The sequence below is a fragment of the Cyrtonyx montezumae genome, unplaced genomic scaffold (genome assembly GCF_038088225.1).
Source record: "Cyrtonyx montezumae isolate F1298 unplaced genomic scaffold, pur_monq_1.0 scaffold_10, whole genome shotgun sequence".
NCBI lineage: Eukaryota > Metazoa > Chordata > Aves > Galliformes > Odontophoridae > Cyrtonyx > Cyrtonyx montezumae.
The window spans coordinates 4231686-4256604 of record NW_027071826.1 but is presented as its reverse complement, the minus strand read 5'-3'; the positions used below and the strand labels follow the sequence as shown (position 1 = coordinate 4256604).

General features: G+C 50.9%; 1 protein-coding gene across 4 annotated transcripts in view; it reads left to right on the top strand.

Moving 5' to 3' along the window:
- The window catches only part of FERMT2 (FERM domain containing kindlin 2), a 33405-nt gene extending 9366 nt beyond the window's left edge, over nt 1–24039 (top strand). The window contains exons 2-16 of one of the 4 annotated variants that reach the window (XM_065748548.1): nt 74–307; nt 10576–10710; nt 14094–14126; nt 14536–14761; nt 14934–15036; nt 15574–15681; nt 16673–16807; nt 17669–17718; nt 18969–19093; nt 20014–20120; nt 20294–20515; nt 22385–22405; nt 22875–22999; nt 23143–23284; nt 23759–24039. In XM_065748548.1, coding sequence (XP_065604620.1) covers nt 74–307; nt 10576–10710; nt 14094–14126; nt 14536–14761; nt 14934–15036; nt 15574–15681; nt 16673–16807; nt 17669–17718; nt 18969–19093; nt 20014–20120; nt 20294–20515; nt 22385–22405; nt 22875–22999; nt 23143–23284; nt 23759–23932 — 1940 coding nt within the window. In that variant the 3' untranslated portion in view covers nt 23933–24039. The remainder of the gene's footprint in view (nt 1–73; nt 308–10575; nt 10711–14093; nt 14127–14535; nt 14762–14933; nt 15037–15573; nt 15682–16672; nt 16808–17668; nt 17719–18968; nt 19094–20013; nt 20121–20293; nt 20516–22384; nt 22406–22874; nt 23000–23142; nt 23285–23758) is intronic. The other 3 variants (XM_065748528.1, XM_065748520.1, XM_065748538.1) reach the window with 3 other exon arrangements.
- Nucleotides 24040–24919: the final 880 nt, after the last annotated feature.

Below are 24919 nucleotides of genomic sequence, written 5' to 3'. Positions count from 1 at the left end.
AAGCAATTATTTCTCTCTTTTGAGGGTTAATTCTGGTCTTGGTTTTAATGGTGGAATGGTGTCTTTGTTGCAGATGTCAAGAAGGACTGGTCAGACCACGCGCTCTGGTGGGAAAAGAAGAAGACGTGGCTCCTCAAAACACACTGGACCTTGGACAAATATGGGATCCAGGCTGATGCCAAGCTGCAGTTCACACCACAGCACAAGCTGCTCCGCCTGCAGCTGCCCAACATGAAGTACGTGAAGGTGAAGGTCAACTTCTCCGACAGAGTCTTCAAGGCGGTTTCCGACATCTGCAAAACCTTCAGTGAGTACCTTGTCTTCTGGTTGTGCTCTTCTCCGGTAAAACTCCTTAAATCACTGCTGATTTCCATCTTCCTTTTCTCCAGTAAACTCACTGCTGAATTCCACCTTCGAGCACTCAGCACCCAACCTGGGGATCACGCAGCTCTTGTTGCCTTTCAGTTCCAGTCCTCTGTGTGTTGATACCTTAAGAGCACTGCAGACGTAACCCACGAGGAGATGTGTCTGTGCTGAGTGCTGCTCTCACAACAAGGCTGCTCTGTGTTGCAGTGGGCAGGGCAGCAGCACCCTGCCCTCTGTTAGAGTCCTCGGTGCTGGATTGTGATTGTTATTGGTATTTTTGCAAACATACACACTTGATGATACACAAACCCTGCAGTAGGAAATCTGCCAGATCCCCAGGTTCTCTTCTGGGAGAAAAATGGTATTAGAGATGAAGTGCTTAGATGCTCTGCTATAAAACTGTCTGGTGGAAGGAAGCAGCTGATTCTCCCTCCTTACTCCCTGATTTCCTTGCATAAGAAGCCCCAAGAAGGGTGGGTCATTTGCTGTACCAGATGTGCAATGTTTGCCTGGGACTCCTGCTTCCAAGCGTGGCTTTTTACCCATCTTCCCAAGTTTCTTATCCCCACCCCCACCCCCTCCAAACATGGGGCATGGTCGCTCAGCTCGGAGGGACCGAGTGATGCCCACACTGCTGTAGTAAATCTATTTCTGCTCTCCTAGAGCAGCTCTGGTTACTCTTGGCTGACCCAGTTGTGTGATGGAGCAGGAAGCTGGAAGGGGGCTGTTACGACGCCCGCTGAGCCAGTGTATATATAGCTAATGATGAGTCTTGAGAGGGCTCTGTGCTTTCTTTCCTGTTTTGGGTTTGGGGTTTTGTTTTGGTTTGATTTTGGGTTTGGTGTTTTCTTTTTTTGAGTTTTATTTTGATGAATATTGGGAAAATTCTCCTTAGGACAGAGCTTAGGCAGCGTTATTTCCAAGCAGATTTAGCCTCCCACCCCTGTCTCCCATTGCATCTCCCATTGCCATTTCCAATACCTCGTTAGACACAGAGGCCACGAGCGTCTGCTTTGCTGCTGCTGAATCTCACAGTGAGTCACGTCGGGAAATTCTGCTAGAGTTAATCACATAACGAGAGCACGGAGCAGCCAGAACCTTACATGGGCCTGAAGCAGCTCTTGATTTAACTCCAGGCCTCCCTGTGTATTTATGAGCAAAGCTGCAGGATAATGCTAATATTTAAAGATGTGCAAAGAGGGGAAAGCTGCTCAGAGAGCTGCAGCTGAGCAGCACAGAGTGCACTTTGACATCTGTCACAGACCTTGCTCCCAGGTGCTGGGGCACCTGGTGGTGGGGAAGGAACAAAAGAAGGGTTTGGCTCAAACCCTGCTCTTGCCATGCCAAAGCTGTTGGGCAGTAGATGGGAGCTGTGAGGCTGAATGTGGGGACTGCATCTTGTTTAGCCCTTCTCCTGGTGCGTAGTGAAAGCCAGGTGTCCAGCAGAGCTCAGCATGGGGAATGGGAAGACGGGACTGGAGGCTCTTCATGGAGATATATGGACACAGTTCTATGTGGTTTTATGTACAGATAAATGTATCTTATATGTATAGGATGTATATGTGTATATACAGAATCATAGGATGGAAAAGACCTCCAAGATTCTCAACCCACCCCATGCCCACTGCCCACATCCCTCAGTGCCACATCCCCGTGGTCCTGGAGCACCTCCAGGGACAGTGACCCCACCACTCCTGGGCAGCTGTGCCAGCACAGCACTGCTCTTTCAGAGAATAAATATTTCCTAATAGCCTCCCTCAGTAAACCGAGCATGTATTTCAAGATAGAAAGGGAAAGAGGTAATCCCTGCTCTAACATTCCTCTTTTCTCTGAAAATCCCTTCATTTCTAGAGTTGCAGTCCACTGTGGCCTGCCTGAACCAATGTTCAGCAGAGAGAATTGTGTTTGTGAGTCACTCGCAGCTTGGCTCTGTTTGCTGTCTGTGCCCCCAGAGCATCTAATTACATACTTCACTAATTTTAACATATGGCATGATTACGGAGTAATTGTAAGTAATTCCTCGTGTCGCCAGGACTCGAGCTGGTTGCATCTCTAAAGTACTTCACCAGCAAGCAGGATCACACTTGCGTATATGATTTAGGTGGTGCCTTTGCTAATTTTGCCTTTAAATTACAGGTTGTGCCAAGATTTAATCAACCCAAAAGATTGGGAATTCCTCTAACTGTGCAGTCGTGTTTGCTGTGCTTGTTTGGCAAGCCACGGTGGCTGCTGTTGTGCAGAGAAAGCCTGGGAAGGAGGATGGAGGAGGGATGTTTCTGCTGCAGAGCTGTTGCACATATGGTATATTACAGTTGGACTCGGTGATCTTAGTGGTCTTTTCCAGCCACAGTGATTCTCTGGTTCTTGGTGATTCCACGCAGTGCCACAGCACGGGGTGAGGATTCTGCCACAGCAGTGGGTGTCAAATCAGGGAGGGAGCAATGGGGAAGGAAGGAAGGAGGCTGACACCTGCAGAGTGTTTCTGCCCCGTGTGGAGTGGCCTTTGGTTCCTGAAATGGCTTTTCTCCAGTATGGTGCCTGAGATTTGCATTTCCATCACAGGCTGCAAAAGAGGAATTGGTGTTATGGCAGATAAGGAATGCTGTCAGAGCTAAGTGAAACGTTATGGAGGGGATGTGGCAAGGCAGAGCAGTCTCTGCTATGGGACCACAGAGCTGCAGAGCCAGCCCATTAGGACTGGCAGCGAGATTGCTGCTGTTCTGCATCTCTCTGAATTAAAGTGAGAGTGTTACTGCTGCTGCCTCCTGGAATACAGCGTGCCGCCACTAGGATTTCTTCTAAGAACCCGTAATCTGCAGCTGGAAACGGCCTCAGAGAGCAGGGCTCACCTCTGGGGATCCTGAGGCTGGATGTGGGAAGATGCTGGAGCTGCTCACACGTCCCCCAGTGTCTGTGGAGGTCGTGTGAAGCCGGAAAAAGTGATCTCGTTCCCAATGGAACAACCCCTGCATTCCCCCTGCAGCTGGTTGGGAGGGCACTGGGATGGGAGGAGGGGATGGGGAGGAAGGAGGATGGAGCAGGCAGCCTGGTGCTGGCCCTGGCTGATTGCCTGCTGGGGGAACTGGCTTTGGTCTGCAGTCAGAGACCGCAGAAAGAGAAAGTAAAGAGTTCCCTTTTTCGGGTTCGGGGATTGCTGAGGGATGGGGATGTGGTGCTGCTGATGAGTGTGCTGTGTGTCCCTCTGCCACCACTGCCCTGCTGGGGTGGTTTTCCTGCCCAGCACACAGCCTTGAAAGTAGGTAAATGCGATTCAGTGTGCTGCATATCAGCAGATGATCGGGGGGAACTGTCGGGGGAGGGTCAGGTTGGATGGTAGGAAAGGGACTTGAGCAGGGGCAGCTTTGAAGCTCTTCCTTCCAGGCTCAGCTGTGACCCAGCATCTCTGCTGTTGTGCTTTGAGCTCCCAGATCTTTGTGCAGTCTCTCATCACTGCAGTGAAATGGCTTTGCCTACAGCTGAACAGTTCCCCAGGACAGTTATGACCCATCCCCTGAAGAAACAAGAGCCTGAAACAAGATCCCCTGAAGAAACAAGATGGAAATTTTGTACAACTCTCTACAACTGCCTGAAAGGGGGTGGTAGTGATGCAGGGATCCTTCTTCACCCAGGTAACAGCAATAGGATGAGAGGTGGCGGCCTCACGTTGCACCAGAGGAGGTTCAGGTCGGATATTAGGAAACGTTTCTTCTCTGAAAGAGCAGTGATGCACTGACACAGCTGCCCAGGTGTGGTGGGGTCACTCCCTGTGGAGTTTTTCCAGAGCTGTGGAGTTGTGACATTGACAGATGTGGCAAGTGGGCACGGTGGGGGGAGTTGAGGTTGGGCATCTTGGAGGTCTTCTCCAACCAGCTCCTGCTGAGCATTTATCCCGTGTGACTGCAGACAGGCAGATCCTCTTCCCCATCACACCGTCGCTGCGTGATTATAGAGGATGCTTTCCATCTGCTTCTCCCTTAGGCTGTTTCCCCGCGGGCTCCCCGTGCTGCTCTGCAGGTTCTCACCCCGTATCCTGGGAGTGGTGATGGGCTCCAGGCAGGATGCGTGCTTCTGCTGCTGGGCATGTGGGAGAGGAAAAGCAAACAGAGCTGCAAGCAGGAAGGCTTTTTTCCCATGCCTCTGCATTTCCTGCCCCAGCAGCGCTGCGAGCGTCCCAGAAAGGGAGAGTAGTTGCGGTGGGGAAAAGCTGGTGTCCTTTTCAGGTTTTTTCTCATATTCCTTACTGGTTGTGAGATCGTACACTGGAGAGAGGGGTGGTCGGTGGCTCAGTGCCTAGATGGAGATCTTGACAAGTGACAGCTGATGTGCCCTGCTTGTCCCCAGCCACCGCCTGCAACCCGAGACGCAGTGCCGGTGGCATTTGGGAGCAGCATGGTACGAGCCTGGGCGAGGTGTCACCCCCGGGCTGGCTAGACACTGAGTATGACCCTACCTTAGCTAGTCATTTATTTATTTTTTATTTTGCTTCTCTTTATAAATGGTCTCTCCTCCGGTACAGAATGTCCTCTGCCTTCTGAAGTATTTGTAATATTTCCACACCCTCGGATGCCAAAAAAACTTCTATAAAAAGCTGCTATTTCTGCAAAAGTGAAGCCCGTTGGTCCTCCCGGGGTTCTGCCCAGCCCTGATAGCACGTGGAGCGCTGCTGGCCGCGTTGGGAAAGCCACGGGGCACAGCTGGGGACGTGGGACAGCCACCCCTCTGCCCAGAGCTGGGGGTGCCCCATCCCCAGAGGTGCCCGATGCCCTGGATGGGCTGGATGAGCTGGGGAGGAGGGGGTGCACCCAGCTCACAGTGTGGGGTTGGATGATCTGGATGGAGGTCCCTTCCAACCCAACCCATGCTGTGATTTTGTGATGTAAATGATTTTTTTTTCCTTCCTGCTCGAAAACAAAGCAGCGGCTTCTCCTCAAATCCTGGGACCCATTTGGGGTTTCACACAGGAGCAGCTGTGGGAAGCAGCCCTCCCCCAGCACAGTGCTGGCATCCTGGGCAGCACCGTGGGGATGGATGCTCGCAGGCTCCCATCCCAGCCCCGGGGCAGGGTTTGCTGCCTCCTGCTACCGCCAGCAGAGGTTTGGCAGTAGCACAGCTATTTCTAAATATGTCTAGGGGATGGGTGTGGAAGGAAATCTTACCATTTAGAGAGCCTGCCAAATTGCAGTGGACTCAGCTTTTTAAAACGCAAAGGCCGAGCACGCCGCTGCCAACTTCTTCATTTTTTCACTCTTATTTTATCTCTCTCCTGTACTCATCTGGGCAAACCCCAGGAACTGGACTGGGAGTGAAATAACGAGGCCTGGTCACAAAGTGGCCGAAATGGAAACAACTCTTCCCCTCCCTCCCCCCCCATCCCTGTCCTTATTCCGCTGTGGAGCAGCGTCAGGTTGGATGTCACCGTGTGAGTCAGTGGATTTTTTTGTCCTTACTCTTCTGTTGACAGAGCCCCTTTAAATAGACGTACATCCCAGAGCCATGAGGAGCTGCTGGCAGCCCGGCTCCGTGCCTGCTCCAGGATTATTCTCTCTTTATGGCCCGATGCAGAGGCTCTAAGTGGATTTATTCTCTTGTTTGTGGCTCTTAATCGAATGAGTTTAATTGGACTTCAGCTGTACTTCAGAAACTTCAGGGAAAGGCTCAGAGTGCTGTCTGGGCTCCAAAAGGCATCCGGATAACTGGAGGCTGGGGATTTCATCCCACTCATGGAAAATCCATCCAAACATTCAGCACTTGGCTCCTCCTGTCCCTCCCTTTTTATTCACCTTACACTAATGCTGGGCTCCGTCAGCGCTGTCCCCTTCCTCTTCCTCCTCTTCCTCATGGGCATCTCCAGTCCAGTGCCTTCTGGTTTCGGGTCTGGGCACCGCTCAGCATCATTAAGTTGGCAGTTGACAACAAGTTGTTAGGAAGTGTCGATCCGTCTGAGGGTAGGAAGGCCCTCCAGAGGGATCTGAATGAGGCCAGTGGGATGAGGTTCAACGAGACCAAGTGCTGGGTCCGGCAACACAGAATTTGGTAGGGCAGAGCCTGTGCCAGGGTCAGCCCTGGTTTTGCTCTGCAGCACATCAGGTGGCTCACGGGATGTCCTGACCGAGCCGCTGGCCCACGGCTGCCACGCAGAGCCTGGCTTTGGCCCAGATAAATATTTAAGCAGCCGGGCAGCTGAAGAACCCATAATAAAATGTTCTGAATGTGCTATGGGCGAGGAGCTGCTCCGCCGTCAGATGCTGCAGCGCCGCACTACAGCCCCGCTCTTATCTGCAGGCATTCCTGATGCTATGCACTGCTTTTTATTTTTTTATTGCCTTGGGTTTGTTTTGCAGAGCTTTATCTCGAATGAGTGACAGATAAGGCCGCGATACCTGATGCTGTCAGCTCGCGGCATGAGGCAGAATCTGATGATTCTCTCCCAGAAAATGTAGTTTGAAATCTGCAGTGGGAGAGACGTGGGTTTTGAGGTCTCGTTTTTCTAGGAATCGTCGTGTCCAAGTGCAAAGGCTGTAATTTTTATGAGTCATTGGTTCGAGGCATTGGTTGTGCAGTGCAGAAATATCCCACTTCAAAACACGTTTCCTAGCCGAGGGCAACTGGACGAGTGTTAAAGCGAGGATTTCCCCTACGTGCTGCATGTGCTACAAGGAAAAAGATGGAGATTTCAGTGCTTCAGAGCAAGGCTAACCAGCTGTCCGGTGTTTTAGGGCAGCCAGAATTGGGGTGGAAAAGGAAAAGGTAACTTCTTTGGAGGATTTGCTTTCCTGGAGGATCAAAACTGGATTCTGGATGTATTGCATTGGGCAACACCGGTGGTAGGTGGATGGCTGGACTAGATGATCTTCGAGGTCTTTTCCAACCCCAGTGATTCTGTGATTCTCAATAGTGTGGTTACCTTAATTTTAAATCTGGGGGAAGTTGGTGTATCGTGGGACAGCGCTTCCACTGAATGATGCCATCTTGGATGTGGACAGAGGAGCAAAATCCTTCTTTCGTGCCAAAACCAGTGGGTTTTGCTCCTGCCTCTGCCTTCCCATGGTTGCAATGCACGTTGGTGTTAAAGATGCGGCAGCTGCGTGGTTTGCTTGATGGATTTGGTCCAAAAACGGTGTAAATTTGGAATTTTACAGCCGTCAGAGCAGCTATTTTCCTTCAAAGCCTCTTTTCCAGGGGCAGTCAGTGCGGTGTCCTACAGAGAAGGAAGATTTCATCCCAGCTCTGCTGCTCATCTCTGGGCAGGAGATAAATGGGCACAACTGGGCCGCGCGTGGACTGGAGGAGAAAGGAGAGATTCCACGGGAAGGAAAGGCCAAGAGTTTGTCTGCCACAACACAGCACAGGCAAGGACAGGCTGTCCATAGGCAGCACCCAGCGGGATGGGCTGCTTCCAGCCACGCCGGAGAGGGAATAGATGAGATTTCACATGCTTGCTCAGTATGTAGAAATTGAAATGCTAAATGAATCATGATCATTTACAGTAATTTCAAGCAGACGACGCCAGTGCCATCTGTCTTGTGCATACAGACAAGGAGTCTCTCCTTAAACAAACACAGTCCTGGCGGATGGTAACAAAAGCAGAAATGGAAGGGCAAACAACGCTGCGCTCGGAGGTCAGCGCTGCAGCTCCGTGGGAGCTGAGATGGGGGGAGATGCACATGGGGGGTTTGTTTGGCTCTGGGGATGGAGTCCCCATCTGCAGAGATGTTTTGCTGCAGAGAAACATCTCCAGCAAATGGCTTTCTCCAGCCATGGTGTGTCCTACCCATCAGCACGACCCTTCCAATTGGATTCCCAGCTTTTCCCACCGCTTTAAAGATGTATCTCTTGTTTTTATGGCCAGAAAACAGGCTGGCACCCTCAGCAGCTCCCTGTCCTGCTTTCCAACTAACTGGAGCACCACCATCTGCAAGCCCTTACACCCTGGACAGTCTCTGCTTTAGCTACAGTAACTAAACACCGCGTTTGCCAAGCCTGTCTCTATTCAAAACACGCTTGAGGAGCCTTTGTAAACTTATTAATCATAAGCAGTGTCAAGCATTTTTTTTTTTTTTCACCAGTAGTTTACTGAAAGATTGAGAAGCACAACCAGGAAAATGCTCCAAGTTGCTTTTCTTTTCTTATGCTTTCTTTTTTCCCTCTGGCTCCAGGGTTGGAGCTGCAGACAGCGGTGCTGCGCCCTTCTAGCAAGCTTCACTTCGGTTTTGTTTTCCCCCCTGCGGCCCAAATGCCTGCAGTTGGCTTCGGTAGGGTTGTGGGATGATGGCATGTCCAGCAGCTGGCTTTTGGGGGTGAAATTTGGGATTTATCTCTGGAAAACGTGGCCAGCTGCAGAGGGACTCTTGCATGCCAAGGATGCCGCTCCGCTGTGCCTCGTGGCGGCGCGCGGCTTTGAAGCAGCTGCCGAAAGCTCGCAGCATCCTTTGTAATCCAAAGAGAGAGTCACGAACAACTGAGGAACTATAAAAAGTCGCTTTGAAATCAGATGGTCAAACGTTGGGCCGTCTCCAGCAGATTGCTTTCAGGAGCCGAGCTTGGCCTGGAGCCCTTCTCTTGGCCTCTTTGAATGGTTTCAGCTGAGCGGCAGCATCAGTTGCTAATGCACCATAAATAAACAGCAGAGTATAAACCTTGCTAGCAAAATACCAGGGGAACTCCTCATTTTAGGCACTGCTGTGTGTCATCCTGGACTCATGACCCCAGTTATCCCAGCAGGTTTTTTCTTAATGAGATAAGCAGGAGGCGAGAGGAGTGAATCAGAACGGTCTGTATTCCCACGCTGAGTATTTGTTGGGAGAAATGGTGGAAACGTGTGGAGTGGTGGTGAAACCAGCTGGGAGTGGGTGCAGGGAGGGACCTCAGCACCATGGGTGGTGTTTGTGTAGTAATAATGAATCAGGGTATGTTTTCATTAATGAAAGCTGTGCCAGAGGATGGTTTGGGGGTGGGAGAACCATAGTGTGGGGGATTCTGGTCATAATATGGAAGTTGTGGATGCCCATCCCTGGAGGTGCTTAAGGCCAAATTGGATGGGGCTTGGTTTAGTGATTGGGAGCCAGCCCGTGGCACGGGGGTTGGATCTGGATGGTCTTTGAGGTCTCTTCCAACCCAACCATTCTATGATTGTATGGGTAATGCGGAGTTGCCAGGGTAGGGGGTTCTGGGGCTGGGCATCCATCCCTGAATATCACTGAAGATTGCATCTCTGCAGCCTGGCTGTGGGTGGAAGCAGAGGTTATTGTACAGGTAATGCTGTGGCCCCACAGTGCTCACAGTGTCTGCAAGCAAGGAAGCAAAGTATATGGCAAAGCCAGGACATAGGCTGCCATAAATTGATTAAATAAAATGAAAGCCATGCTGTCATAAATTTAAATAATCAAGTCTTTTTTGAACCGTGCTGCTTATGATGGCAGCCATCCCCTGACAAACATGGAAATAGCAAGCACACAGGGGCTGGAGCAAACTGCATCATAGCAGGGCCAGGGCCTCACCTCTCTCATCATGAAGAACATCTTCCTTTGCTCCAATCTGAACCTACGTTTTAGTTTAAAACTGTTCCCACTTCTTTCTCCTCAGGACTGCTCTCTGGCCACTCATTGCCCAGCCTGGACTTGTGCTTGGGATGGCCCTGACCCTTGTACTAGGCCTCGTTCAACTTCCCAGTCCTGTCCACTGTCCCTCTGGATGTCATCCCTTCCTTCCGTCATGTCAGCTTCACCACTCAGCTTGGTGTCATCTGCAAGCTTGCTGTGGGTGCCCCCAATCCCACTGTCCACGTCATTAATACTGGTCCCAGTATGGCCCCCTGGGGGACAGCACTCATCAGTGGCCTCTGGCTGTTCGCATTGTGTGTAGGAATGCTGTGTTAGCTCTCCAACCTCAAGAAAGGTGTTTGTTCCAGATGGGCTTGGTCTCAACTTCAATTTTAGCCATTGCAAAACAGGAGAATCAGCCAAGGTATTTCTGGTTACTGGATGTGGTTCCTTAAGGAAGGATTTGCTCTCTTTTTTCCCCATTTTTTCATCTTGCCTTTGTTAAAGTGGGCCAGTGTTGCCCAGGGAGTGGTTGGGTCACCGTCCCTGGAGGTGTTCCAGAGCTGTGGAGATGTGGCCCTGAGGGATGTGGGCAGTGGGGTGGTGGGGTGGGATGGGGTTGGGTTGGAAGTCTTTTCCAGCCTTAATGATGATACAATTCTCTCCCCAGACATCAGGCATCCGGAGGAGCTCTCTCTTCTGCGGAAACCCAGAGATCCGTCAAAGAAAAAAAAGAAGAAACTGGATGACCAATTTGACGACGAAGCCTTCGAGCTGGAGGGCCCTCTGATCACACCAGGGTCGGGTGAGCCCAAGCACGCTAAGTAGGGATGAGCACAAGGGGAGCAGGGTTGAAGAGACAGCTAGATAATAAAATGGGAGCGTATATAGGGAAAAATGTGTAGTGGTACTGATCTGACCTAACTCCATAAGGTCTGTGCAAGGAATGGGCCCCAAATAGTTTCTGTGAACTCCCTACACCGGTGAGCAGTCACTCTGGCACAGAGTAGTGCCCGCGGCTGTGAGGTGTATAGGGAAGCTGAACAAGGCCAGGCTTTATAAAATAAAGAAAGAAACCAAGCCTGACCACTTCAACACATAGGTTGTGTTACTGAGACGTTTTCTTACCCCATTAAGAAAGAAGCTAAATGGAAAGTCATTCCTAATTTCACATTCCAGGTGTGTTTTAGGCAGTACTGCTGCTCTAAACCTGATTTATAGCCCAGCAGAAACAGCCTAGTTATTAATGGTGTTAGTGCTCCCTTATGCAAAGGCTGTATTTGCGGGTTGGATCGGTACAAAGAAAGCTCTCGTTGTGGGGTGGGGGTGGGGGTGGTGTTCTTGATGCTGTGGGGTTTTGCCAGCCTGTCTCACAGAGCATTGCTAACGAAGCAGCACCGCTAACGGAGCATCACCGCTTGCCACAAGCAGCAAATTGATGTGGGGTGTTTGCAAGCAGAGGGTTGTTCTGGCTCTACTCCACAGCCATGGCTGGGGCTGGGACGAGGGAGGCTGTGAGTGGGAGCACTTAACCCTAATGGAGTCGTGCAGACAGCCGCAGTGCTGTGTGCTGGCAGGAGCACTCTGGATTGGAAATCCTGCACGAGAGGGAAGTGGGGTGGCTTTCGTGTGAAAACCCAACGCCTTGGGGTTTGGTGCATCGGTGTTCATTGCTTTGGAATGAAGTGAGGTGAGAGTGAAGGTTGCAGCAGCGTGGTCACTGCTGGTGGTGCTCATCCCTGAGCTCTGTGCAGGGCACAAGTTGGCATCTCCACCTGGGGGTAGGCAGCAGGGGTCGGCTTTGTAGCCGAGGAAAAATAGTCGTTTTTTCCCTCTGTTGTCGCTCTTTCTTTTCCAAGTCATTGAAAAATCCTTCTGGATGTTTCCACGCCTGGCTGGAGGAGCTCTCTTTGCGTCTTCCAAGGCTGCAGCTGAAGTTCATTGTCATTTGGCACTTCCATCAGGAGAGGCAGTCAGCAGCCTTTCCTAAAGGCAGCGTTCACAGGGAGCATCTCTGTTAGATTAATTCGAGGCACTTGGCCTGCTTTGTGGGAAACGTATGCAAAAGATGGTTTTTAATTTAAATTATTTATTACCCTTTCAGTGAGTTCACTTTGAAGTGTCGCATCAGTTTTTCTTTCTCGTAGTGCATCTGTGAACGTAAGGATTTTTTCGCTGCACGTTTAATTCCTGATGTTTAGGTCCCATTAGTTTGACATCGTGTTCTTGATCTGAGCGAACTCTTTTCAGTGTTGTTCCAACGTCAGTTTGTGTGCTGAAAGCTCGTGTAAAATGAGCTGGCATTTCTTGATCTGCTTATTTCAGTGCATGTAGATTCAATTTTTGTCACTGAGGACCTGATGTCTGGCAGCACAACCAGCTTAAACCTCTGCTGACTCATAGTAAGCCTCGCCCAATGCTCTCCGTTGACTCAGAGTCATTCAGGTTGGAGAAGACCTCCAAACGCCAACCCATCCCCTCCATGCCCTCTCAGCCACGTCCCTCTGACGTCCTGTATTCACTTACAAAGTAGCTATTGCTGGGAGCATCCTGGAGGCATTCTTGTCATTCATGCTTTCCTTACTAGCAGGCAGTTTTCAGTCGCGTTTCTGAACTATTCAGGTTTCCTTGCCAAGACCTTGGCTGTGTTGGTACGGTGCCCCTGAGCAGCCTAAAGCATCAAGGTCAATTTTTGGGGGTGATCCCATCCAAACTGCATGAGGTCGACTCACTGGTGTCAGTTGGGTTGTTTTACACAAAGAGGTCTACCAGGTGCCCTACTGTCCCTATTGCTGGGACCAGACCTGTGCATCCAATTCCATTCTGTCCTAAACTTGGGAAAACCCAATGGCATCCTGCAGCGTTTCAGAGCGCTTGGAATAATTCTTCAGTGCTCTCTGAAATTCTGTAACACTCTTCAAAACGTCTGGAGATGCAGAAGGTGTTTCACCCTCCAGGCACAGTGACTCCACCACCTCCGTGGGGCCTCCCTGGTGCTGTATAAGGTAGATTTGGAGTGCATCAAATTGCACGTGTGAGCAAGCCAGAATGTGGAGCGGGATTCTGTAAGGGCACAGCTCTTTTCCAGAAAGCCAAGTATTGGTCCTCCCGAGTTGTGCACACATGAATTCCCAGCAAAGGATGTTGAGCTCATTGCCTGATTTACATAAGCAATGGAGTCACTGACATTAGGACGCGTTCAATGAACATCCATTACATTCAAAATATGGATTTTTATACTCTTAGCATAAAAATCAATGCTCCTTTGAGATAAATGGGGACTGTGTAGCTCTCTGCTATTTTGGGCTATGAGATGCCAAGTTGGGTCAGCTTTCTCATTCTGGTAATCTGTAATTTTAAAAGGCTTTTTTTTTTTTCCCCAACGCGGAGCTGTATGAGCTGTAAAACCCCAAAACACCTGGGAGTAGTGCATGCTTCGGGATCGGTTTTGCACCAAATAGCACCACTCGCTCAGCGCATTAATACCTAATTGGTCATATAAGCCAAGCTTCTCACAAAGTGCCACATTTCATTGCCTTGCAACATGAGCAAAAGAGCTGGACTCACTCGGGTTACTTTGCCTGTCGAGTCAGCAGGCACTGCTGCAAACACTGGGGAAAAACAGAGCTTCTGGCCAGAGTCGTGTGCCAAGAGGTGGGTGAGCTTCTGGGCAGCTTTGCAAGCTGGTAGAAAACAAGGGTGCAGGTAGCTGTGAGCGGGGCGGCACGGGAGCACGCATCTCACGGCCGCGTCGCTGGAGGAGCCTCCCCTGCAGTGAATCAGGGCGAAAACTACGGCAGTTTCGGGTCTGCATTGAGAAGTGGCGATTGCCAAAACCACGGGATCGTCTGGGTTGAAACAGACCTTGGAGATCATCGAGTCCAACCGCTGACCCTGAGCGATAGCAGCAGCAGTGGTGTGTGGGAAACTCAGAAAATCCGCATCTCGAGTGGTGGCAACGGTTTGGCAAACGCACCTGAAACGCCTCCCCTGATTCGAAGTGCAGTCAGTGTAACGAGGGGAGACTCAGCCAGAGGCCAGCTCCGCACTGGGGTCGGGTGGCTCAGCCTCACATGTGCTGCTCTGCCCTCTTAACCCACGTTTGTATTTCCAGCTCCTCTCCTTCCCTGCCGTCCCGGTGACTTTCTCTCGCCTTCTCACTTCCCTCCTTTCTTTCCCTCTCCATAGGCACCGATATTCTTTACATCGGCCCCGTCAAAGGTGAGCTCCACCTCCTTAGGACTTTTGTGCTCTGCCTCTGGTCTCTCTGGCCGTGCCCTTAGTTTATTTTCCTGCTCCTCTAAAACCTTTGACTTCCAAAATCTTTAAGAGCCAGGTAACGCCGGTAAGTGGGGGGTGTCCCCGCGGGTTTTCCCACGGATTCGGCTCGGGAATGGCTTTTCCATCCGTTTTGCTCTCGGAGAAGAGCTGAGAGAGGGAGAGAGAGGTTGGGGCAGCTTGTCATGGGAAAACAAGCAGCGCAGTGTTTTCCAACTGCGGAACAAAATGGTCAGAAAGAAGAAGGGAAGGTTTGACATCCGCTGGCTTCGGTTCTGTGTCTGAGTTGGCTTTGTGCGGAGCGGGGCTTGGCCGCGAGCTCACTGCTGGCCTTTCTTCCTCTTGCTGGTAGGAAACATCTATTCCAGCCCAGGACTGTACAGCAAAACCATGACGCCGACGTACGACGCACACGATGGCAGCCCCTTGTCCCCCACGTCCGCGTGGTTCGGGGACAGCGCTTTGTCGGAGGGGAACCCGGGCATCCTGGCTGTCAGCCAGCCCGTCACCTCCCCCGAGTCCCTAGCGAAAATGTACAAGCCGCAGGCGCTCCTCGACAAAGCCAAAATCAACCAAGGGTGAGTCCACCATTTGTTTTTCTTCCCCCTCTCTCTCTCTCTCTCTTTTTTTTTTTTTAGTTTTTCCCTTAAGCAAAATAAAACCACGTGGTTTTAAATTGCGTTCTCGAGAGCGCGGTCGCGATGTCACGGGAGCTCTCGGTGTGTGCTATCCCTTGCTGACCATTTGCAGATGGCTGGATTCGTCCCGATCCCTCATGGAGCAGGAGGTGAAGGAAAACGAGGCTTTGCTGCTCCGGTTCAAGTACTACAGCTTTTTTGACCTGAATCCAAAGGTACAGAGTTAGTTTTTTGGCTTGTACCGTGCTGGGAAACAGAAGGTTGTGCATGCCTCAAGGGCAGGTGTGCATGCTCCCATGCCCTGGGTTGAAGGCCATCCCCGGCTGAAGGAGGCATTGAAAATCCCTGTGTACACGGGTTGATGGTGATAGGATGCAGGGGAATGGTTTTAAACCAAGACAGAGCAGAATTAGGGTTAGGATATTTGATGTGAGGAGGCAGTTTTTCAATCAGAAGGTGATGATGCACTGGAACAGGTTGCCCAGAGAGGCTGTGGATGCCCCATCCCTGGAGGCACTCAAGGCAAGGCTGGATGTGGCTCTGGGCAGCCTGCTCCAGTGGTTGGAGACCCTGCCCATGGCAGGGGTGTTGAAATAAGATGATCTCTGAAGTCCTTTTCAACCCAGGCCATTCAATGAGCTAAATAAGGATAAAAGATAATCAGATGGTGGTGTGTTGTGCCCAGAGCGAGGGACGTGGCAGGTATTGCTCTGGCACATCTCACAGGCCGCACTGTTTCTCTCTCTGCGCAGTACGATGCGATCAGGATCAACCAACTGTATGAGCAGTCCAAGTGGTCCATCCTGCTGGAGGAGATCGAGTGCACGGAGGAGGAGATGATGATGTTCGCGGCACTGCAGGTAAGAGATGGCCCCCAGCGCTGGGTTTGGTCAAACTTGATGTTGTGGCTCTTTCAGACTTCTCAGTTGATGGATTGCTTGGGCTACCCATGCTGCCAGGAGTCGGGCTGCTTCCTGTCTCTTATCTCATGTATTGGGCAATTAGCATGTGGGCTGCCTGTTATTCCTCATGAAGAGGAACTTAGCCTTCTTTTCCCAAACATGTTTATGTCTGCCTTGGTTTGTTGCTTTGCCCTGTTTGACAAACCCCAGTGAGGACAGTAGGTTCCCGAGCTGCGCGTTGCTGGCACAGTGCCCTGTGAACAGCTGGTGGTAATCTGTGGGTTTCCCAGAACGATGTATTTATCTGTTTTATGAAATCCTTGGTGTGATTTGGCATAAATACTACACCTGCTATTGACTTCTGTGGGACGGACGGCAGGCCATTTCCTACGTGTGGTCTGGCGCTCCTCATTGCTGGAGGATGCAGAAACATCCCCAGAGGGAACCCGAGTCTGCTCTTAGGGCCCCTCCCAGGAAGAAAACGGTGAAAACAGAAATACAAAGGTCCATCTTAACTCTGTGAGCAGCCCACGTTGGGTTGTGCTTTGTCCTTGGATGAGATTTCATAGACTTCTTATGGAAACAACATAAGACTGGAGAGGCTGTGGATGCCCCATCCCTGGAGGCACTCAAGGCAAGGTGGATGTGGCTCTGGGCAGCCTGCTCCAGTGGTTGGTGACCCTGCCCATGGCAGGGGGTTGAAACGAGATGATCTTTGAGGTCCTTTTCAACCCAGGCCATGCTATGATTCTATGATATGATGATATGAAATCCTGCACGTGTCGCAATCCTGTCGCAACGGTTGGCCCGTGTCAGCAGAAATTTGTGCATCCAAAAATACCAAGCAGTTATCTCTGGAAGAAAACAGTGCAGTGCACGGCCTGGTAGGTGAGGGGAGAGCAGTGGGTGCAGGCCACCTTTGCTCATGCAGCCGTGCCTTGCCTTTCAGTACCACATCAACAAGCTGTCCATCATGTCGTCAGAAAACCACCTGAACAACAGTGACAAGGACGTGGATGAGGTGGATGCTGCACTCTCCGACCTAGAAATCACCTTGGAAGGTGGCAAAACGTCGACGATTCTGGTAAGGGCTATGGGCATGCATCCCCTCCTCTGCTCTTGCAAGCAGAGATCGTTGTTCCGAGCATCCAACCTGCCTTCTTTCCTTCCTGTCCCTTTTTTTTTCCTGTTGCCTGCAGCCCAATGGAGCAACACGTTTGAGCGTGATGATCTTAGTGATCTTTTCCAGCCTTAATGATCGCGTGGTCATGACACAGAACATAGAGCCCACAGGAGTTTCATAGTTTGAAGTGGAACTGCCACCCCCAGCCTGCAGTTTCACAGGGAGAGCAGCATCACTCAGATGCAGCAGAAATAGGGTCTGGCTGTGAGAGCTGATAGACCTTTCACAATTTCTTTGCAAAGCAGAGCTGAAGCACAGCACTAAAGGAGCAGTCTCCACCAGACAGGATTGAGGAAGGCAATGATTCATCAAAAAAAACCCCATCCCTTTCTCTACCGGTTGCTCCCAGTAGCCATTTCCAGATGCATTCGAGTAATTGAATATGGATAATGGGCAATTAGTGGATTGTTTGTTTAGATTCTGCTTTTTTTTTCCCCCGTGGTATCTATAAACAGCATTGCTCACTGCAGACAGAAAGTAAACTGTCCTGCTGCTGGAAGCTGTGCTCCGTGTCGTTCAAAAACCCTTTGGTTGGAGCTCCTGGGAACTGGAAATGCCATCCAGTGGTGACAGTGCTCGGCAGGAATTCCATAAAAACCATAAAGTATTGCCCTCTGCTTTCCAGCCTGCATTCCCATGTGGTCAATATTCTGTGTCCTTCGTCCCCTCAGCGCTGGAGGGGACCGTGTGGTGGTTGGAACTGGATGATCTTTGAGGTCCCATCCAACCCAACCCAATCTACAATTCTGTCCTTCTTTTCAGGGTGACATCACTTCCATCCCAGAGCTCGCCGACTACATTAAAGTATTCAAGTAAGTACTGCTGGGAAGAGGTGGTAGCAATGAATAATTCATGGCCCTGCTGCCTCCTGTCCATTTCTTCCCATCCTGACTACAGATTTCACTGTGTTACTGTGCATGGAAACCACAGAGCTGTTACCCCGCAGCTCACAGCACTTGGGCACCGTTGCTGTTAACATATTTTGCTTTCTCCAGCACCCAGCACAGCCACTGGGTATTACTTCACACTGTTCCCAAACACCCCATTTGCTCACAGAGGTGGTGGGGTCTCCTTCTCTGGAGATGATCGGGACCCACCTGGACGCCTACCTGTGCAACATGGGCTGGGAGCTGCTTTGGCAGGGGGTTGGACTCCATGATCTCTGGAGGTCCCTTCCAACCCCTACAGCTCTGTGATGCTGTGATCTTGAAGTTCTTAAATATCAACCCCAGTGCATGTCCCCGTGCTCAGGATGTATGGGTTTTGTTCATTTTGCTGCAATATGGATGCCTGGGGACAGCAGCAGCTGGACGTTGGCTGGTGTCTTGGCAGCTCCCAGTGTGTTTTGCAGCTCTCTGCTGCAGCACGGGTCATGGTGAACGTTCTGGAAACTGAATAAACCCAACGGGAGTTGACAGGATAGGTACAGGAGCAGAAAAGTGAGGCAGCGAAATAGCTCCCTAATGAGCCCCTCTGTTTTCATTGTCTCTGCTCCAACTGGGGCAGAGCCGCAGGGCTGGAGCCCACACCACGCTTCGGGGTGGGTGGTTTTCCCCTGAAAGCAAACCATCACACAAAAACCTTACTGTGTGCTTTGACGTGCTCATTTGCCAGTAAAATCAGGCACAACTCTAATTGCTAAGTGCTCGTCAGTTGTTGGGGAGGGAGGTGTTGCTGGTTCCCCCCACGATCTCCAAACCCTGAGAACTGCAGGTTGGGTAAACCCCCATAACTCCATAAAGGCACCAGAGGACAGTTTGGGTGCAGGGCACCTCGCTGCACATCTTTGCCAGCCCAATTTCTACATCTCCTTCATTGATTTGGTGCTGCAGTGGCACAGCTGCACAGGAGTGCTGGGGTCACCATCCCTGGAGGTGTTCCAGAGCCATGGAGATGTGGCACTGAGGGACGTGGGCAGTGGGCACGGTGGGGGTGGGTTGAACTTGGTAATCTTTTCTAGCCCTAATGGTTCTGTGATTGCAAGCTGTCATTCTGCACCCTCATTTGCCCCCCGCCACCTGGCCAGCCCCACGTTTGTAATGTCCCTCACCCTGTCTGGCAGGCCCAAGAAGCTGACCCTGAAAGGTTACAAGCCATACTGGTGCACCTTCAAAGATACCTCTATCTCCTGCTACAAAAGCAAAGAGGAAGCCAACGGGACTCCTGCCCACCAGATGAACTTGAGAGGTAGGAGCAGCATGTGTGGTATTCCAGTGATTGCCACTGCAGAGCCTTGCTTTTCCACCTGTGTTCCTAGTATGCCATCCTGGGTTTGGATAAATGTGTGTAAAGGAGGGAAAGTGGCTGGGCTGGTAGCATGGTGCGTGCTGAGATATCTACCACATGCCCCATGGCCCCATTAGGTGCTGCCAGCTCCCCAGTAGCAAATCCATTTGCCATTCACCTCTCAGGCTGGCCCAGTTTTTATCTGCAGAGAGAATCTAAGCAGGTTCTTGTGAGCCCAAAGAGACAGCCTGGAGAAGAGAATGCTCCAAGGAAACCTCGATGCATCCAGGCTGGACAGGGCCTGGGCAGCCCAATCTGGTGGGGGTTGTTAGCCAGCTCACGGCACGGGGTGGAAATGGATGGGCTTTAAGGTGCCTTGCAGCCCAAGCCATGTTCTGTGATTATGGGGTGCTTTGATTCCGTGACCTTGACCATCCCCATTCACCACCCCGTGTTGGCACAGTGGCTCCTAACACTTCTCAAACACCCAGCGTGGGATGCTCATGGCACTAAACATCGCAGTGCACCTGCACAGGACAGTGTGTGGGTGTTCAGGACCCGGCCAGCCACGTTTTCCTGCACTTCCATGAAAATATGGGGGCTAAGTGGTGTTTGCCATTGGATCCACTGAAAAGGTCAGGGTGTGGGAAGTGAGTCCTGTGGGCACATGTCAGCTTCAGCCTCTTTTGGGCCGGGTCTTCCCTCTTCTTTGCACTGGGAAGAGGATCTGTGTGCCACCAGTTGTGTCCTTGTGATGCTGTCCAATTGGAGACGCACTGTGAGATCTGTGACACATTTGACAGCTGGAGCACTTTGCCTTTCCTTGTCCATTTCTTGTTTTCTCCTTCATAAGTCCTTCTGAACGATGTCTCTCGTTGCAGGATGCGAAGTCACCCCCGACGTGAACATCTCCGGTCAGAAGTTTAACATCAAGCTTCTGATCCCCGTTGCAGAGGGAATGAATGAAATCTGGCTGCGCTGCGACAACGTAAGAATGTCACCTCACTCCCGTGGGTGACAGCACCCAGCCCCTCTGCTCGGGTCCACCCCGTGGCCGCCTGGTTTCCTTTCAGCTGTGGGTGCGGGAAGGCTGTGGGGTGGTTCAGTGGGGTGGGAGCTGGTGCCTTGTCCCCTGCTGACAGCGGTCTCGCTGTGCTGTAGGAGAGGCAGTACGCCAGCTGGATGGCCGCCTGCCGCCTCGCCTCCAAGGGCAAGACGATGGCGGACAGCTCGTACAGCATGGAGGTGCAGAACATCCTCTCCTTCCTGAAGATGCAACACCTCAACCCGGACCCGCAGCTGATCCCGGAGCAGATCAACACCGACATCAACCCCGAGTGCCTGGTGTCCCCGCGCTACCTGAAGAAGTACAAGAACAAGCAGGTAGGGCTGGCCACGGGGCTGTGGGGTGGCGTGTTGGGGAGCACCCTACTAAAACACAGCGCCCACTGACGTGTGTGCTGCGGCATCAGGGAATGGCACCCACCACCATAATGACACTTCATAGGTTGAGTGCACATCAGCAGCGGGGAAGCGATCGGTGTGTGTCCTTTGAGCTGTGTTCACCCCAAAAGGATGCTGCCGCTCTGCAGGATCCCAGTGCTGGCACCAGAACCTGCACCGAGCAGTGCAGGAGCCCTCAGGATGAGCAGAGCAGCAGTTGCTTGCAGTGCTTTGTGCAGACTTGGCTGTACTGCAGTTTGCATATTTCTCTCTCTGCTTTCCCCCTCCTTCCAAATGCCAGTCCTTGAAACATTGCTTCGTTTTAAATCGCCGTGACTTGTGCTTGAACTCCGCACTGCATTCAGTCCGTGCATGACAGAGCTGAGCTGTTTTGTGATGGAAAAAAACGTGTGGCTTTCTGAAGGACCTTCTACTCCAGTTCAGCTGCAGAAATAAGGACGGCATTGCTCCGTGGCCTCTCAGTGACATGAATGGCTCTGCAGCCTGAGTTCTTGGGCTGTGGCTGTGTTCGACCTCTGCAAGCCAAGAAGAAGGCTGCAACTGAGAGAAGCAGGAAAAATATAACTTTTTATTGGCACAGCACGATGATTTCCTGGCAGTGGAGTTATATTTTATATAGCCCTTATTCTTCTTCTGAATGAGTCTTTATATCCACTTGGATGGAGGAGAGGCTGCATAAATATCCAGCTTTAACATATGTAGCACCTTCCAGGCTCAGTAAAATGGAGGCACCTGGAAAAATATTAGGATAGAACTTACTTAGCGTGTGGGCATCCTCACTGTGAAAATATCCCATCAACCACAGGGCACGGCCCCATGGGGACAGTGGGTCTCAGAATGGGACATCTGGGGAGATAGGAGCAGCCCTGAAGGCTGTTTGCTGGGAAAGATGGGGGGAGGGAGGGATGGAGGGAATTTAAGGAATTTGACTGTGAGGGTCCCCTTGTGCCCTGGCACAAGGAAGAGGATACTCAAAATGGGAGTTGGCATCTGGCCCTGCGAGATGGTTTATTTATGTGGCAGCCCCAGACCTGCTTAGGCTTTGTTTTTCTCCATGTGCTGTTGCAGCAGTGTAGGGTTGGCGCATTGGGTTTGGGGAGTGCCAAATCCAAAATGCAAAAAAGAGCTCAGGAGAGACCTCATTGCTCTCTACAACTCCATGAAAGAAGGTGCCAGTAAGGAGGGGTCAGCCTTTTCTCTCACGTAACAGCAATAGGATGAGAGGTGATGGTCTCAAGATGTGCCAGGGGAGTTTTCAGGCTGGGTATAAGGACATGATCTCCAAAAGAGCAGTGATGCAGTGGTGCAGCTGCCCAGGGAGTGGTGGGGTCACCCAGCGAGCTGGGTTGGGATTGGGCTTAGGGGTGCTAGAGGTCTTTTCCAGCCTGAATGATTCTGTGAGTCTGTCTCCATCCCTTCTCTGCCTACCTCAGATAAAAGCAGCTCAAGGCCTTCTGTATACAGATAAATAGAGCTGAGTTAGCATAGAGGCAGGGAGAGGAGTGGGAGAAGGGAATTTCTCCAAGCAAAGCCATTCCCACAGCAGTGAGCACCAGGGGTGAACCAGCTCGCCTGTCCCCTCCCCATGCTTCCCTTCACTTTGGCTGCTTTTCTGCCTACAGTCATGCATGGGTTTGTTGTTTGGTTTGGTTTTGGTTTTTTTGGTTTTTTTGCTTGAATTTTGGTTTGCAGATAATTTTCGCTTTTTCTTTGCTTTGTTGCCATATTTCTGATCGCTTTTTTTTCTTTCTGCCTCCTTTTTTTATTTTTTCGCCTTGCCATCTACAGCCAGGCTATGTAAGAGACTTGGTAAGTGACAGCAACCATCCAACTAAGCTGAAAAAAAACCCACTAAAGTAGTTTAGAACCCCTTTGGTTTTGAGAGCGGCAGTGGAAGCACTAACCCAGCCCATCCTCCCTGAGAAATTCTAGCCCCGTTTGTTTTTTTTGTAATGGTCCCCGGTGATTTATGCTGCAAAAGTGGAAACCCTACACCAGAAGTCTGCCCTGCTGCTTGCTCGATGAAACGAGCCCGAGTGCCCTCTGCCTTCAGGCAGCTCGGAGCAAGATTTGCTCTGTAGGCCGGGAGATGTTAAGGGAAAGCAGCTCCATCAAGCCGAGCTCCCACTCGTTGAGCAAAACACAGCAGAAATACATCCTTGGGGTAGAGATTGCCATTCCCTCGTGTTGCTGACCCATGCTGTTCCCCGTGGGGTGAGCGCGGTGCCGGGAGGGCCGCTGGGAGCCCAGTGCCTGACAGCACTGTCTCGCCGCACAGCTCACGGCACGGATCCTGGAGGCCCACCAGAACGTCGCCCAGATGAGCCTCATCGAGGCCAAGATGCGCTTCATCCAAGCGTGGCAGTCGCTGCCTGAATTCGGCATCACGCACTTCATCGCGAGGTCAGTGCGCGTGCGGAGCCGCGCTGTGCGGGCAGAGGCCTGCTGGCATCGCTGGGACCGGGGTTGGCGTCCTTGGGTTGAGTTAGCTCAGCTGCTGAGCGTAACACATCGCCCGCAGCTCCTAATCCCTCGCTGTGCTGTAGGTTTCAGGGGGGGAAGAAGGAAGAGCTGATTGGCATCGCCTACAACCGGCTCATCCGCATGGACGCCAGCACGGGCGACGCCATCAAAACGTGGAGATTCAGCAACATGAAGCAGTGGAACGTGAACTGGGAGATCAAAATGGTGAGTGGGCAGAGCCCAGGTGTGCACCAGGCCCAGGTGTGTGCTGTGTCCAGATGTGCACACTGCGCTTTCAGTGCCATCTGCTCATTGTTGCGTGCCTGTAGGCTCCTTCCCCGCTTTCGTGACATGGAAGAGGCATTGCTTTCAGTTTTCTTAAGTTAACTGTGATGAAGCTGTGAGGTTTTGTCAGTCTTTCACAAGGAGCATCCACTGGGGTTTAAGGATTCTCTCGCTCTCCCCGTGTGGAATGGGCAACAGGTGTGGTAAACACCTGTAGGTTGAGATAAAGTCATTTTAACAAGAGAGAAAAGGAAGGGGAAATAATGATAACAACAATAAAATATGTGTTTCCAAGTGGTGGGCATGCTGGGGATGGGTTGGGTTGGGCCTGGGGGATCTCGAAGCTCCTTTCCAACCGTGATGATTCTGTGGTTCCCATCGGTGATGACCCGCTGCCCTCACCCCACACCTCAGGTGACGGTGGAGTTCGCCGACGACGTGCGGGTGTCCTTCATCTGCACGGAGGTGGATTGCAAGGTGGTGCACGAGTTCATCGGCGGCTACATCTTCCTGTCGACGCGAGCGAAGGACCAGAACGAGAGCTTGGACGAGGAGATGTTCTACAAACTGACCAGCGGATGGGTGTGAGCCCATGTACTGTGAGCCAGGAGGAACCCCCGTGGCCGTATCGATATTTAACTTTAAGGAGCTGTTATTTGAAATATGCTGCTTAATAAAGTTAAGCTTGAAATGTATCTTTATTTTTTTTTTAATCATGAACGTTTTTGCATTACCAGACCAGTTAATCCGTGTGCACTAATGAGCACTTCTGTTAATTTGCTATAACGAGACCGTGCCTGGGCCAGGTGATGCTGCCCGTGGCCTTACTCCAGAACATGCCTGCAGCTGGGATAGGATTTGACTTAAAGAGCCAAATTTCCAAGAGAACTCTAAGCCATCTTCTTTAAAAGCCATCCGGGGCTTAAACGATATGAAGTCTATTTATCATGTTTAATGCATGAGTGTTTTATTTCTTCTTTTTTTGTGTGTGTTTTCTCGTTGTATTTTTTTTTATTATTATTATTATTATTATTCTGTACATTTGACCTGTTTGGAAGTTGTCCTCCCCATACGTACAATTCCAGTCTCCTTTCACACTACACGCACCGGGACTGCAACGGGTGCCTGACGTTACTCTGAGGATGCGTGGCCTTAAAGATGACCTCCTGTCAGTCTGTTATAGCTCGGTCTACGTGTTAATTTTCCTTTTTTGGTAATCATTTCTGTTGTCTTTTTGTTTTGGTTTCTGTTTTGTTTCTAATTTTATTTTTACACCGTACCATTATGACACTTTTAGTACTCACCAGCATAGTCCACCGTTCCGCCGACGATATGCAAACTCTTTCATTACAATATGAAGTAAAGGTCTATGAAGTATAGGTTTTGTGTAACTAATGTAAAAACACAGATTTTATAAAACTGTACAGTTTTTTAACTAGTCTCACAAGCCAGCTAGAATATCGCATAGATATCCGCCTTAACTCTAGTATGCCTGTAAGAAATAAGGGGATTAACCTAGGGGAAAAAAAGAAATACAGCCCCAGAAAAAGCCAATTTCAGTTCAGTTTTTAGATA